Consider the following 15,437-nt stretch of genomic DNA (forward strand, 5'->3'; position numbering starts at 1 on the left):
GTTATCGGAACGAAACCAGATTACTCACAGCACCATACATTTTGTCCTTTGGTGCCTGTCAATTATGAACACGCCATGGGTTGATGATTACTGCTCTGCACAAGCTCATTCAAGTGTCTGGAAGGTTACGCTGCTAGGGTAACGAGCGTGGGACGCTTTATTATATTTTAATTTTTTCTCCTAACTTTATGCATTGGCCCTCAAAAAGTTTTCGTGATCATTTAGTTGCCTAATGCTTCATGTGGAATGTTTGTCTTTACCCCTTTCGGCATTTCTTTGGGTTTACTTCTCAATCAATACAGTGTGGCCAATCCCCCTCGCTGCTACGAGTCATGTTTTGAGGCGACAAAGACAGCACGTACAAGCGAGCAGCGTTGAGTTAAAAAGATGCGAATATGTCGGTAAAAGAAAAGTGAAGGATCCGGCTCTATATCTAGAGCTTCTACAGACTTGCCACTCGGGCACCATGCCACGTGATCACTGTCTTGACTCTAGAAATTCATAAGTCTGCTCCAAGATGCCACAAACGTCTTCTGACATATTATGAACACAGACACATAGCTAGAAGTGCACTGAAGAAGTTCTGTCCTCATCTTGCTGTGTGTCCAATTATTTAACGCTGTTAAAACGTATGTCATATTATTCAAGCAAATTAGCCCGGCTTTCTGCCTTATATACAGCAGATGTTGTTATATGTCGTCAGCTAACAACAGTGGCATGCAGTTATCACTAAGCGTTGAATCCTCCTAGAGATTTACGCTTACATATAAGGCAGAATTAAACCTGCACAATTAAACCTGCTCGAATAACATCTAACTTTTTTAGGGGGGAAGCAGGGGGAGGACATAGTAAGTATGAATTACTTTTGTTTCTTTTCATTTTGGCGCCTATTAGACGACACCGCGTATGAACGGCTGACTAGATCTTACACAGGTCCCTTAGCACGGCATCTTCTTGCTTGTAAGCAGCACCCGAACATAGCGCTGTCTATTACGGGAGGAAATCAACAATGAACTGGTGAATTCCAACTTTTCTGTGCCTTGTCTGACAGTTATTGCCGAAAAAGGAGTCACTTTCACGTAATGGGTACGGCGTGCAATGGCTCGCGTTCTCGTACCAGGTGGCGGCAAGCCCACATTCTGATTTGACACAGCTACAACTGTATTAAAAGCTCCCGGCAATGTCGCACTTGTGAATTATAATAATGTAGAACTTTCGTACTCCCCTACCTCAATGCATCGCTCTATTCTGTGCAGGCAACAGACAACTCCTGCAGCGGGAATTTAAGAAAAAAAAATGTCGGTGAGACAAAGGGAAACGCGGTGATCTAATACCATTACCTGTCATAATTTACGTGGCTGGGGCAGTTATGTCTTCAAGCGAAGCGGCATGATTTATTTGCACATGCTTCATGCCCGCACTCGCCCAACACAAAACTGCAGTGGACAGCCATTTGCGCAAAACTCGAGCTATGCGCTGACTTTTCATGCAGTCACCGAAATTTTAGAACAGGGGTCGACACGAATTAGCTCTTGATCGCTTCCTGTCGAATACCTCGAATGCGTGTTCGCTTTGCCCATTCTCCGCCAGCTCCGCGAGGGTGCGACATACATGTTTTACGGTGCCCAAGTCATGTTCAGACCTCCCGCGCGCTGACAGAGCGGCGAGGACGCCGAGAGGCAATCTGCCCCCGAAGACGTTGTATACACCGGACTCAACGTCGTTGCGTAACTCGCCGCCCTAGCCGAACGACGTGCATACGGAACGCGCGGCTTCCGTCTTAGAAGGCCGAGAAGTTGAGGTCGTGCTGCGCGAATATATGCTCGAAGCGGGCCGGCACGATGGCCTTGCGGTAGCACCGGGGCACGCGCATGCCCGACTCGAGGCCGAGCTCCTCGGCCAAGGCGACGCCGTCCGGGTTGCAGTCGACCACCATCATGGTGAGGCTGACGCGGGTCAGCGGGTTCCCGTCCACCAGCGCGCGCAGCAGCACGTCGGCCACCTGGCGGTCCTCGGCGTACATGGGCCCCATCATGGCGCCGCCCAGGATGTTGGTGCCGATCTTGCCGAAGCCGCACACGACCTCGCTGCCGTCGGGCCGCCGCCGGACCACGGCGCGAGCGAAGCCGTCCGTGTCGTACACGGTGTAGGTGACCGCCTTCTCGCGGTTGTAGCAGTGCACCAGGGCGTCGTAGGCGATCACCTGCGACGGCGGGAGAAGACGCCCGTACATACGGGAGGCCAGTGCGCGCCGAGTTACATGGGTACAGTAGACTCCCGGTAATTAGACGGTACTCTAATTCCTTGATCAACTGGAATAATTACGGGATTGAAGGTAGGATCCTTCAATCCGACCTTCGATTGCACCGTGTTTAGAAGTCTCAGAATGCGTTGATGCGTGATAAACAATTCTTCGCATTGATTATTTATTCGATTTTATTTCATTTATTTATCTAATACACACTGCGTACCGCATTGCCATCCAAGCTGGACAGGCACGCGCAATAAAAAGTAAAGATAATGAGTACAAAACGCAATTGTAAGCACTACGCTAATGCAGTGTACATGACACAGTCAAGAGGACTCTAATCTACAAGGCTGAGCTTGACGGTTCCACTAAGATATTATGCGTGGAAAGAAATGGAAACTGAAAAACGTTAGTTTTAGCAAAACACTGATTTAGAAAATGGGCTCGACGATGTCATGTATGTCCAGAGTACGGAGGGGATAAATATATTCTGGAGTCAAGGGCAAATTTATGCTTAAGAAACAAATAATGAACGGTCACACGCTTATTTTTTCTTCAGCATTCTGTCTTCGATTTGATTCGCTTGTGTGCTTTAACGCATTGAGGAAACAGGTATGCTGCGAAGGACGCCGCGTTGTGGAGGGCTCGGGAATAATCTTTTACCATATTGGGTTTTTGGACTGGAACCCACATGACTGTTCTCTGGAATTCGAATTTTCGTATGATGCGAATACACATGGGGTCCAAGAAAATTTCAATTATCGTAAGTCTATTTTATCAAGCCGAACGGAAGCCCTTTGTACAAATTCCACATCTTAGCATCTGCTAAAGCGGAACTATTTACTCACATGCCTGACCAATGATTGGCTTCCAACAAGCGTACGTACGAGGTGGCAGATATCGTAGTGAACAAAACACAGAAAACAAAAGAGAACAAAAGTGTGCAGATCCTAAGCACTGTGGAAATCTATGCTATGCGAAGCGTTTTGCAGATACCTGGCTATCAAGGATTGTTTGGGGTTCCGCAAAACGACACCAAATGTACGAACATGTTCCAGTAATTTGAATAGTTGTGTTTGTGGGTCACGAGAGTAGGTGTGTGTGACTAAAGCAGCATGACGACAACCAAGTTTTATACAACCGTATGACGGCAACGACATGATTTCTACGCCGACCATGCGACGCGAACCTACGACATGGCGATTGTTGGGTTCTACGTATACGTGGCGGGCAAGCGTATAAGCGGGAGAAGCACGGATTGCGACGCCATGAGCGACTAGGTGTTGTACAATCGTGCGTGTATATATAATGCTATTTCGTGTGGTGTAGGTTAAAACGACGATGAAATTTGCGCTTAGGCGAAGAAATGTTAAAGATTAACTTGGGCCATCATGAAGCCTGTACAACGCCACGCAGTTCGTACGTAGTGTAAGCTGCTACGAGGAATGTACTGGGGTAAGGCGGCCTGGTCCCGCAGATAGTGCAGTCTAACACTACGCCTTAGAGTGTGACCTGTCACAAGGAATGAAGGCGACAACGTGGCACGGGGTGCACCCACCGAGTTTTTCAAAGCATAGCGTTTCATGATATATGTGTTTCAGAGAGCTGGCTGGTTTTGAGATGAGAGAAGCATGCGTGTGATCGTGGCCTAATGTAATAAAGACAAGAAATGATCGTGGCCTTGGAATCCTAGGCAAGGGTATCGCGGACTAATCTTTACCATAAGGTGCGGTAAAGGGGCTGGGATTAAGTCCGTTGTTCTCAAGCAGAGGACCAGCAGGTCCTTGTTCTTAAGAAATCAGCAAGGTGCTTTTTATCCGTACATACATTCAAGTATTGCTGACCGGAGCCATACTAGAATTTGTAGTTTTCACAATAGAAAACCACCCGCGTAGTTTCTCCCATTACCTATGTGAGGTTATATCCTCCTATAGGTTTCTCAACCGCAAGTTTTCTATTGAGTGCTTAAGTGAAGTGCCCAGGAAGCGCTTCTTAAGGGGTCTGGCCGAGCCAGTCTTTCCGGTCCCTCTATATAGATCGATTTATCAGTCAAAATTAGGAAACGACGTTCTGAAACGTGCCAAAAACATGTTTGTGCCTGCAAAGGTCAAAACGTTTTTCTTTAAACTTCGCGCAGACACACTCCCAGTAAAAATGTGGCTTGAATGACGAGATATGTTTGTGGCGTATATAGTAAATTGCCTTTTATGCAGGAAACAAGAAACAATATAACATGTTTTCCTTGACTGTTGGCATGCTGTCTTCTATAGGGATGTCCTTCAACAGACACTGCAGAAAGATCTTCCAGCAGGTGCGCATGGCATAAGATTTGTACGTGTTCAAAGTATAGTGCCCGTCATGATGTGTTTATGCTTCCTAACCATTATAGCATATGGAGGTCACTTGAAAATTTTGTCAAGTATATACCAACTAGGCCCGCAGAAAGTTCTTCTAGGTGACTTATGAATATCCAAAACGCTGACCCCATGCACGATCAGTTAATGCACTTTTTGTTGAGAATGTCACAAAACTCACACATGTGCTCAACACCAAGGAGCTGAAGACGAAGAGTTTCATATATTGGATGTCCTTACACAGTTGAAAGTTCATAAATAAACGCAACTAGCCTTACAAAGGCTGGTGGATGAATTGTTTACGTTATAGTTGCAAATGTATGTTTCGTTACATATAGAAAGAGGAAAAATATGCGATCGTGGTCTAATCGTTAGAGCACCCGGCTACTGTGCTTGACAGCGGAGGTTCGAATCCCACATCGTCACACTTTCTTTTTATTAAAGCGAGACTAGACAAGTACTCACCTACCTACCGCAATGTGTCATGAAAATGGGACAAAGAATGCTTCGTGTTAAAAATAGATTTCTGCGTTCCATTTCTCTGCGCCTTCAATACGCGCTCGTACGACGAGATAGGCAACAGCATCGCAGCAAAATATATCGAAGGAAGAAACAGTGATGGATGAGAGGCTCTCTCTGTTCGCCCATACAACGAATGAAAGGCAGCTTCCGCATAATACAATAATGCTTTCGTGCTGGAGGAATGGAGAAAAACAAGGACAGGTGCAGCAGCTACGATGAGCTAGCGTTGCTTATAGGACATGTACCTGGGGCAAAAGGCTGGCGCTCACGGGCACAGCGCGCAACTCCTTGGTGGGCCGCGCCAGCGTGTCGGTGTTGACGGTGGTGCCGCTGTAGACGAGCGTGTTCCACGTGTCGAGGTGGCCGAAGCCCGCGCGGTCCCGGTACGTGCTGAGGTGCTTGGGCACGGCGTTGAGGCCAGCGTTGCAGTCGCCCAGGCGCTTGGACATGGCGCGCCAGATGTGGATGCCGATGCCTCGCCCCTGTAGGTGCTTTCGCACCGCGTACATGCCCACGAAGAAGAGCGACTCATGCTGGCGCACGCAGGCGCACGTGGCCACCACCTGACCTGCGAAGAAGGAAGATACGTCGAAATAGGGCACATGGTTGTTTTTTTATGCCGCCGCTACACCCTGCATGGGCCCTGAGGGCTTTAGTGCGGCTTACAAGTGGGGCAGTATACAGTGTGTGTGTGAGGGGTGTTGGGGAGGTTGGTCGGTGGAGGGAGATAGTACTCAACGCATTCCTAGTACCATGAGAGCGCTGACTCACGAAAATAGGGAATAAGAAAAATTCGGCAAGTGCGCTCCGCTTCGTCTGACCTAAGCAAGGTGTACAAGAACAATACTGATTTATAACAAGGCAGGCGTTGGTGCCGAAATATCAAGTGTTTACATAATTTTTTATTTGCTTGGCCTCCGTGCTGGATTTCGCCGTGATACATCCCGACCAGACAGTATTCCATCACATTCTCCACTTCATAATTGAATACACCTTATAATCTACAACAAAATCATCGGTCATCAATAAGGTCGCTTCTAACGAGGTGGATATCCATTGCGAAGCGTTCGTCGGCTTTGAGCCTCGTACCACCCAGCAAAAGAAAAACCAGAAGAACAATTGGGATTTCGAATCGGACCAATTGGTGTCTCAATTTTACTCGTTGGAACTAATACGAAAAAAAACACTCTAGATGGTCGTAATCTTGGTATGCTGCGTATATACTTGAAATTACTTTAGGAAAGCTTACTCATGCACGCACACACTGCGGTAATTCTCTTGAATTGAATATCCTCCATTCACCCCTTCATTAAGAGACACAAGCTAGGTGCTATATATGTAGGCAAAATTTGATTGACCAAATGGCGCCAGTAGTTAATATTATATTAGGAAATTTTCAAGGCAGATTTTACTTCAGAGAAGGCCGACTATTTCTCTGCATTGGCCACACCAAAATACAAAGATCTTTTATTTGAAGACTCACATTATAATTACGCTGTCATCTTTATCAATTATTTTGCTGTTTTACGAGATAACTCATACAGTGACTTCCAGTTGGGCCCATTTGGGAGCAATTGACATATAAAGCTCCAGTGCTGTCCAAGTGGTACCACTTGGACTTCCAATGATGTCCATTTGGAACCAATTGGGTTCCATTAAAAAAAAAAAACTGAATTTGACTGGGAAGGTGCTCGACTGCTGTACGAGTTTGTACGTTTTGGCCATTATCCGTGGTCTAGGAATCGTAGTATTGATTTTTGAGGCGAGCATAACGGCGGAAGGTCCGTCGTGGTAGGGCATGTCTTAAGCGTCTTGTAGTCCGTTCTGGTCAGCCTTACACTAGATTGTCGTAAGAGACCCTCGAAACGAACATGGAGTAGACGGAACATGACCTGTACGGTGTGGTTTATTAATGGCATGTTTGTTAAGTTTCGTAATGGCATGGTCAATGGCTGCTAATTACGGCTAAAAGGAATACCAGTGGCTCTAATATTCGCTACGTTTTCAAGCACCGAGATTGAAGTTTCACTTGCGAGTGCCAGTTGCTGATTCAGCTCGCATATACCAAACCTTATGAAACCAGTGGACAACGAAGCCAAGGAAATTGTAGGGGGAATTGAACGTTACTGTAACTGAAATGAATAGCGAGAAAATTTAAAATCAAAGTGGACCAAAATACACACTTGCTGCAGGTGGGAGCCGAATCAACATCTACCGCTTTACGCGCACTGCGCAGCATACCTACCGAGCTACAGCGGCGGCTGTCCAGTCGACGACTTTCTTGTGTAATTGTCTCTGTGTACTTTGGATCCAGCCCTGTTTAGCCGAAGCCACTCACGATTATGAGAGTGAGTGGGGAACAACGTGTTCAATCTGTTATTTGTTTACCGCTTGTAACTAACACAGTTCAAATAAAGACGTACACCGACCAAGTAAAACGTTTACAAAAAACAAGACGTTCCGGCTTCCATACGGAAGCCTTGTTCACAAGGGGGCAAAAACGGTGTAAGTGCCTGTTTAAGTAGGTTTTCGCATGTCCAAAAGAATTTTAGACACGCTAAACTTTATTTCCTTGGTGTACGTCTTTCGATGTAATGTTTCATCCCGACAAGACGGGCTTCCGTAGAACTCTCGATTAAAACAACACGCTGTCAATCCCTCGGTTCCTGCTATTTTTCTCGCTCATACACGAAACCTGAGGCGTATACTCTTCGGAATGCGTGTACCCATTCTCGTTAGCTCATTAGGGAGCGCGACTGTCGAGACAAGGCGGGTGGTGCCGTATTCTATTTCGGGACAAGGACAAACGTATTCTGCCGACAAAGTGTATGTCCGTAGACGAACGCGTCAGTTTCTTCTCGCCGCTGTTTACATGAGAACATCACCTTTTCTATTCGTACCTGATGGACGCCCTCGCAGGGACAATAGATAAGGAAGAGAAGTTGTGCGAAAACTCTCCCCAAGTATTCCTAATTCGATACGCAGAGGTGCGCACTTTGCAGGTTTGGCCGATCTCTAGGCGTCCTGCAATAAATTTACATTCGGCGTTGAATGGTCGCTGGGCAATCTCCAGGCGGTTATTGATGACTTGGGGATAGTACGGTAACGGTAAGCCTCTCCGATTACACGGGGCAGATGTGCGGCCATCGCCGCCGTGTGGTTTTTCGTGAATGTAGGGTTCCTGTTAGGGATGGTCGATTAAGTTTTTTATTCGACTAACGTATAATAATTCATCACTTTAGCCTTTATTTGACTAATTGCTTTCTATGCAGGGTTTTTCAAAGATTTACTGATTAATCGAAATTGTTGCCGCACTTCTAAAAAAGGTAGAAGCACAGTTTCTTACTTTTCTAGGACCCTATTTTATATTCTGAGAGGTGGAACCAAGTTTGAACCACAAGTGTATAAACGTTTGATAAAGTATAACCTTTACTTGTTAAAGACTAAATATAGTTGGCACTAGTGGCTTTTGGACAAACAAACACTATATGTTATAAAATAAAACAGTCTAAATTAAATATGATACACGGCACCAATGAGTCTCTGTACTGTACAGTTAAACAATAAGAAATATGGCAGAAGTGAATGGTGAAGTCCAACTGAAATATGCAAGAAATTGCAATATACGTAAGGGAAAGGAAATTTACTGGTTCAGGATATTAAACCACATGCTCTTTTCTACAGAAGGAAGGAATGTCAATTGGCTGGGATGTTTGGATGAAACCGATGCCTTCTTTGAATGACCATGCGAGAATAGGTGCTCGGATGCTATAGATTTGCTCGAACCGGCACAACTCTATCGCTATGTCAAAAAATTTAGAGGATGCTCAAGTTTAGCCTTTGAGAGTGGGACGCCGATTGCATTAAAATATCCCTGACTGCTTCTCACACTTTCCGGCAACTGCAGCTTATGTAACCGTAATGTTCTCCTGTAAAGATAGAGAGAGAGAGAGAAAGGCAAAGGAAAGACAGGGAGGTTAACCAGAGATTATCTCCGGTTGGCTACCCTGTACTGGGGGAGGGGCAATGGGATGCGATAGGTGAGAGAGAAAGAAGAAAGAAGAAGAAGAGAGAGAGAGAGAAAGGCTGGCGACGAACGTCATGCACGAAGGCGAGCTTTCTGGTTCTCCTTTTTTTCCACCACGGTGGCTACCGTTGCCGCGGATAGATGGATGATTGCTATGAGTGTCGCCTTTGGAACGGGGCGGTGGGTTGCGCCACCAAGATCTTGTTATTATATTGCCTAATGTTCTGCGTATATTTACAAAAAGAAAGAAAAAAGAAACATGTGATAAATTTCTACCACGAAACTTCTATTGGGAACTTTGTTCTTGTACGCCTTCGTTGTTTGTCGTTTGCTTGCTTTTCTTCCACCAATCTTCCAATCGCCACTTGATAATATCTAGTGCAGACAAGCTCATTTCCTTCTGCTCTCGCTGAGCCCAAGGGCTTCAAGTTGGCCAGAGGTGTATAAATCGACCTCTGGGCAGATGACGGCTCGGCATCACTACGGGACGCAGAAAAACAGTCGACAGTCGCTCTACCACAGCCGCGCAGTCACTGCTCGTGCGCCGCCATTTCAGCACGATTTCAAAATTTTTAAACTATCGAAATCGAACAGGTCTAATCGATTAAGTCGATTAAGTGAAAGGCGGACATCGATGAAGATTAATCGTTTTGCGGGATACATTTATTCGATCAATCATTCATCGGTATTACCAATTCTACTTTATGTTCGAAGGCTAGGGCTGCATAAAAAAATTTTCGTATCCTCCTAAAAAATTTTCGTATCTTCCTCAACAGAGTGGTGAAGGCGATAGAGAAGTTTAGCGTGCGCTTGGGCTCTTCGCATGCGGAGGCGACACTGTGTGATGCAGCAGGCAAGACAACGGCTGCTGCGCAGAGGGCAGATGCCAGGCATGTCACAACGCTGGAGCGATGAGGAACGCCATGCAGCGGCGTTACTGGGCGTCACACGTCGGTGCTGCACGAGATGAGAGCGAAAACCTCGGGGGGCAATTTTTACCGCACGCGCCACCTGGGCTCGCTCTGCGTGTGCTTCGTCCAGTCGTGAACACGAACTTCAATATAACCTCCAAATGAATATTTTACAATAAATCACCATGTAATTAACACGTTAAATGGGAGAACGTGTTAATTACACGACGGTATTCATGGGTATGTGGCCAGTATGAAGCGGCATCTACACAACTCAACACCACCACCAACGTTTTTCCTTTCGAATTTATTCTGTTTTTATACATCATCTCTTTATAGTTATTTGCCTTACGTGACAGACGGGTTTCATCGATGGGTAGGCACACAAACGCATTTAAAATCACTTCTCAAAAACATCCTTGGATGAGGACAACGGAAAACCATCGGCGTTTGTCAGTACCTAGTGGAAGGATTACCCGCCGTGGTTGCTCAGTGGCTATGGTGTTGGGCTGCTGAGCACGAGGTCGCGGGATCGAATCCCGGCTACGGCGGCCGCATTTCGATGGGGGCGAAATGCGAAAACACCCGTGTGCTTAGATTTAGGTGCACGTTAAAGAACCCCAGGTGGTCAAAATTTCCGGAGTCCTCCACTACGGCGTGCCTCATAATCAGAAAGTGGTTTTGGCACGTAAAACCCCAAATATTATTATTATTAGTGGAAGGATTATATAAAGTAAGCTTGACGTTCACTAAGCATTCCGATCAGACCAGTTGGTGCACAACAGCGTGGTGTGATATGGCATACACACAGTTGCTTCGCAAGAACGCAAGTTTGTGGGTCTTTCATTAATCATGGTGCTGTGAAAGATCGCGCATTTGCGCTACTTAATTGGCTAACTATGTCAGACATTGAGTTATAGTATGGTCGCTTGTAAGTTTGGAGAGAGGAAGATGTCCAGAGCATCAAAACGAAGCAGCCGGCTTTGAGCCCCGTATTAGTCACACTACCCGTGTACACTTTCTGCTAATAGGACACAGTAGATATTGTGGCTCATTCTTTGCGCAGTAGAATCCAACCACTGTCAACGGCAACTTTAGTGGTTATTATGGTGTACGCATAGTCGGGATTAAACGGTTGCGTCGAATCATGCACTTCGCTTCATTCTTTCGAGGCAGTGTTTCATTTTAGGATTTAAGCCAGCTGGGCCGTGTGTATACCCGACCTGCACTGAGGACCACACGCCTTTGTTACACAATGAGCGTTCAGTTCCATGCCGTCGGTATACGTGCTGGCGGTGCTGCTAAGGATGTTGACAACCCCAAACCTCTAAGAATGAAAATGAAGCGCATAAAAGCTACGCACAAAGTTGTCACAAATATCCCTTGCCGATATATGTCGTTCGGCTGTCTGGTGCGGTTCCCGTGGCGCTCGTGGCACTCGATACCTTACAATGGCGAGCACGAGTGTGCTTTTCATGTCCCAGGCGTTGAAAATGACGGCATACCGCAGGAACTCCCTTGGAACAGCCCGTAGTCAGCCTTGCGGTAGAAGGCAACGTAACCCGCACATATACTTTTAACAAAGAGTGTACATTCTGCAAACGTTTGTCACGCCATTCCTATTTGCCGGTTGTCGCTGTTCAGCATCTCATCAACAAGCGCTTTACAGCTTTGACATTATTACAGGACAAATTACGTCCAAAAACAGTGATTGGCTAGAGTTAAGTGACCAGATTTGTCCAACAAAAAATGGAAACAGTGTACCCGATGGTCGGAGCTATAGCTGTTCGCTATATGTGCTCTCGAGTTACCCTGCCTTGACGACTTTGGCTTGTCACGGCGTGCATATCCTTCGTTCCTCGTTGTTCTTCATTTGTTTCTCTAATACGATTCTACAAGACACCGATCGCTTATACGTCTGTTTGTTGTCAAACGAACCAAGCAATGATATGATTATGCAGAGGTCCGCGCCGGCGCATTTAGAAGCCCAGTTTGATCTTTCCGCTCGCGAATTCCGGTATTCCGAGCCTTGATGCCATAACCAGGTTTTTACCTCCTTTTATGCTTTCTTTTATTACTGTGCCGCTCAGTCATCGCACAAAAAGAAAGAAAACGGGAAATAAACAATCGACAAAACACGAAATAATAATTTCTTCTCGTTCTGAGGTATTCTCATTCCGGTGCCGAGCACCGGCATAAAACGAAGCTCGAAGCACCCTTTCGCTGGGCTCCGCACTCATTTCCGCTGCTGACCGTCGGCCGACGACAGTCAGAGAGAGAGAGAGAAGCTGGGGAGAAGCTTCTCTTCAGGGCATACCGCGTTCCATATTCTGCGAATTAATCTTCGACTGGGAAAAGAGGAATGGGAGGCCGAGGGAGCGGGTTGGGAAAGGGTCCCGCATTCCTTGGGCGAACGGCCTTCAGCTTACGACGAGCCGATAGAGGGAGCAGTAAACGAAAAAATATAAAAAAACAGGAAATCGGGGCAAAAATTCTATATTGAAATGGGCTAACTGACGAAGCTAACTTTGTTCGGGGGCTATATTGGAGTTCACGCACGCGCGATGGAACGGTGTTATGAACAGTCGTGAACGCGAGGGAAGTTAAGTAGAAGAATGACAAAAGGAAAGAGAACGCAGATAAACAAGAGGGCAAAGGAGAACTCCGCAGTGAGGCTGCGCTCGCAAGGAGCGCCGCTGCATAAGCGAGCGCGAACTGTTGAAGCCCGCGTGTGTACTGGTCTTCCCGTATACCTCCGTAGGCACACTGGCACAGATGAAGGGGAAAGCACTCGAGGGTATGAGGATATGCGCCACTCCAGGGGGAAGGTTCGGACCAGCCTGCGCTCGTGCGCGAGCTCACACGGCGGCAGCCTTTACGACCAGACCTGTCCGCGAATCTCGCCTCCGTTTCGTCACCGCGGCCCCTCCCAGGAATGCCAGCGGCGCCCATGCCTTTCGTCGTTCTTCACACCCTTCCCTCCCCTCCCCTCGACACCCGGATCACTTTCCCGCAGTTTCCCGAGGGCACGCCGTAATATATATACGGTGCACAGTACAGGCCATCGATTCTTGGCTCACGCCTTCCTCCGAAGCCGTTGCGCACGGCTAGTTTTGTGCGCCTGATTTCGATTTACCCTCGTTTCGCGTTTTCTTTCTTTCTTTCTTTCTTTCTTTCTTTCTTTCTTTCTTTCTTTCTTTCTTTCTTTCTTTCTTTCTTTCTTTCTTTCTTTCTTTCTTTCTTTCTTTCTTTCTTCCTTTCTTTCTTTCTTTCTTTCTTTCTTTCCTTCTTTCTTTCTTTCTTTCTTCTCCCGTTTGCTTACAATTCCCAACGATGTCATCCCTACGGAGCCGCAGCTGTAGTTCACCCATTCCCATTTCCTTCGCGCTCTCACTCCCGCAGTCTCCTTCCTCTCTGGGTCACGGCGGCGTTTAATTTGGCCTCCTGTGCCGTCTTTGTACATTGCGCTGTTTGCGTGTGCCTCCGTTCGGTTCCAATCTTCAGCGTGCCGCGCAGCAACACATCTCAAAAGAGAGCCAGAGGCAAGGAACTTCTTCGGGAGACCTCCCCAACTTCTCTCTCCCTTTTTTTCTTTCTCATGCCGCTTTCTTCTCGAATTTCCCCCGGAGTTTCCTCCCGAGTCCACCGCCGGCCCTTCGCGCTCTCTGACCGTGGAACCGACGTCGTCATCGTCTTACACTGCGGCGGGCCTCGCCAGCTAACTCCGGCTCCCGCATGGCCTTAGCCCGGCCTGCGAGGACTCGAATTGCAGTTGACAGCTGAGGCCGGCGCATGCGCGGTGGAGTGGTGATGCGGTTTTCTGGTTGTCGGTATGGTGGAAGTATAGGGCAGAAGGGAGCGTCTTTTCCCTCGGCCGATGGTTCCTTCTTCAGCGAGTTCCCTCGGCAGCTCAGGCAGTGCGCTGTATTCTACTACCTGCGTATTCTGTCATGCGCCTTTGAAATAGTGCACGCCAAAGCAAGTGAAGAAACAAAAGGAAAAGTGGGATAAGATTTTCTCTCTCTTTATTTCTTTGTACAGTCAACTGCAAAGGTTTACGAACCGTGGTATCCTAGAAAAATGGATGTATTTCTGAAATCTTGAAACGCAGCCTGGTGTTCGCGTTTCTAGAATGTGTTGGTATATGCGGGAATAATAATAATAATAATAATAATAATAATAATAATAATAATAATAATAATAATAATAATAATAATAATAATAATAATAATAATAATAATAATAATAATAATAATAATAACAATAATAATAATAATAATAATAATAATAATAATAATAATAATAATAATAATAATAATAATCACATTACCTGTATGTCCACTGCAGGACGAAGGCCTCTCGCAGCTATCTGCAATTACCCCTGTCTTCAGCCAGATGATTCTAACGTGCGCCTGGAAGTTTTCTAATTTCATCAGCCCATCTAATTTTCTGCCGTCCTCAACTGGGTTTACCTTCACTTGGCACCCATTCTATAACGCTAATGGTGTGCCGGTTATCTACCCTACGCATTACATGGCCTTTCCAGCTCCATTTCTTCCTTTTGATATCAATTAGCATATCGACTACTCCCGTTTGCTCTCTGATCCGTACCGATGTCTTCCTGTCTCTTAACGTTACGGTCAACATTGTTCGTTCGATCGCTCTATGCATGGGCCTTAGCTTGTTCTCGGGCTTCTTTGCTAATCTCCAAGTTTCTGCCCCACATGTTAGCACCGGTATAGTGCAATGATAGTACACTTTTCTTTTCAATGACAGTGGAAGCTCCCAGGAAGGAATCGGTAATGCCTGTCGTATGTTCTACAATCCATTTCTTTTTTTTTTCAATCAGTTTCCTTCTAATGATCAGAGTCTCCTGTGAGTAATTCAGCTAGGTAAACGTACTCCTGCACATACTTTAGAGGCTGCCTGGCGATCAAGAATTCTTGTTTCCTTGCAAGTCTATTGAACATTATCTCTGTCTTCTGCATATAAATATTCAACCCTACTCTGGTATTTTCTCGTTTGAGATCGTCAATAATTTGTTGCAGTCCATCCCCAGTGATGTTGAACAGGACAATGCCATCTGTAAACCGAAGGTTGCTGATATATTCGCCATTGATCCTCACTCTTAAGCCTTCCCAGTATAATAGCTAGGATACTTCTTCGAAGCATGCAGTCAATGGCATTGAAGCAATTTTGTCGCCTTGCCAGGTTATTTTCTTGCTAGGTATTTTTTTTACTTTTCTTGTGAAGAAGCAAGCTAGCTGTGAAATATTTGTAGAGATTTCTCAAGATATTCCATGACTGCTAATATCTCTACAGAATCAAATGAATTTTCATAATCTATGAAAGCCATATAGAGAGGTTGATTGTAC

The 15,437-nt window shown here is 46.1% G+C and overlaps 1 protein-coding gene across 1 annotated transcript in view; it reads right to left on the minus strand.

Annotated features, from left to right (window-relative positions):
- Positions 1-306: 306 nt before the first annotated feature.
- The window catches only part of LOC135900391 (uncharacterized), a 33,073-nt gene continuing 17,942 nt past the window's right edge, over positions 307-15,437 (minus strand). Inside the window, exons 2-3 of the mRNA XM_065429881.2 lie at positions 5,370-5,692; positions 307-2,203 (exon numbers count right to left, since the gene is read on the minus strand). Of these exons, the coding sequence (XP_065285953.1) occupies positions 1,781-2,203; positions 5,370-5,692 (746 nt within the window). The 3' untranslated portion in view covers positions 307-1,780. The remainder of the gene's footprint in view (positions 2,204-5,369; positions 5,693-15,437) is intronic.

Source organism: Dermacentor albipictus, chromosome 1 (genome assembly GCF_038994185.2).
Source record: "Dermacentor albipictus isolate Rhodes 1998 colony chromosome 1, USDA_Dalb.pri_finalv2, whole genome shotgun sequence".
NCBI classification, from domain to species: Eukaryota; Metazoa; Arthropoda; class Arachnida; order Ixodida; family Ixodidae; genus Dermacentor; species Dermacentor albipictus.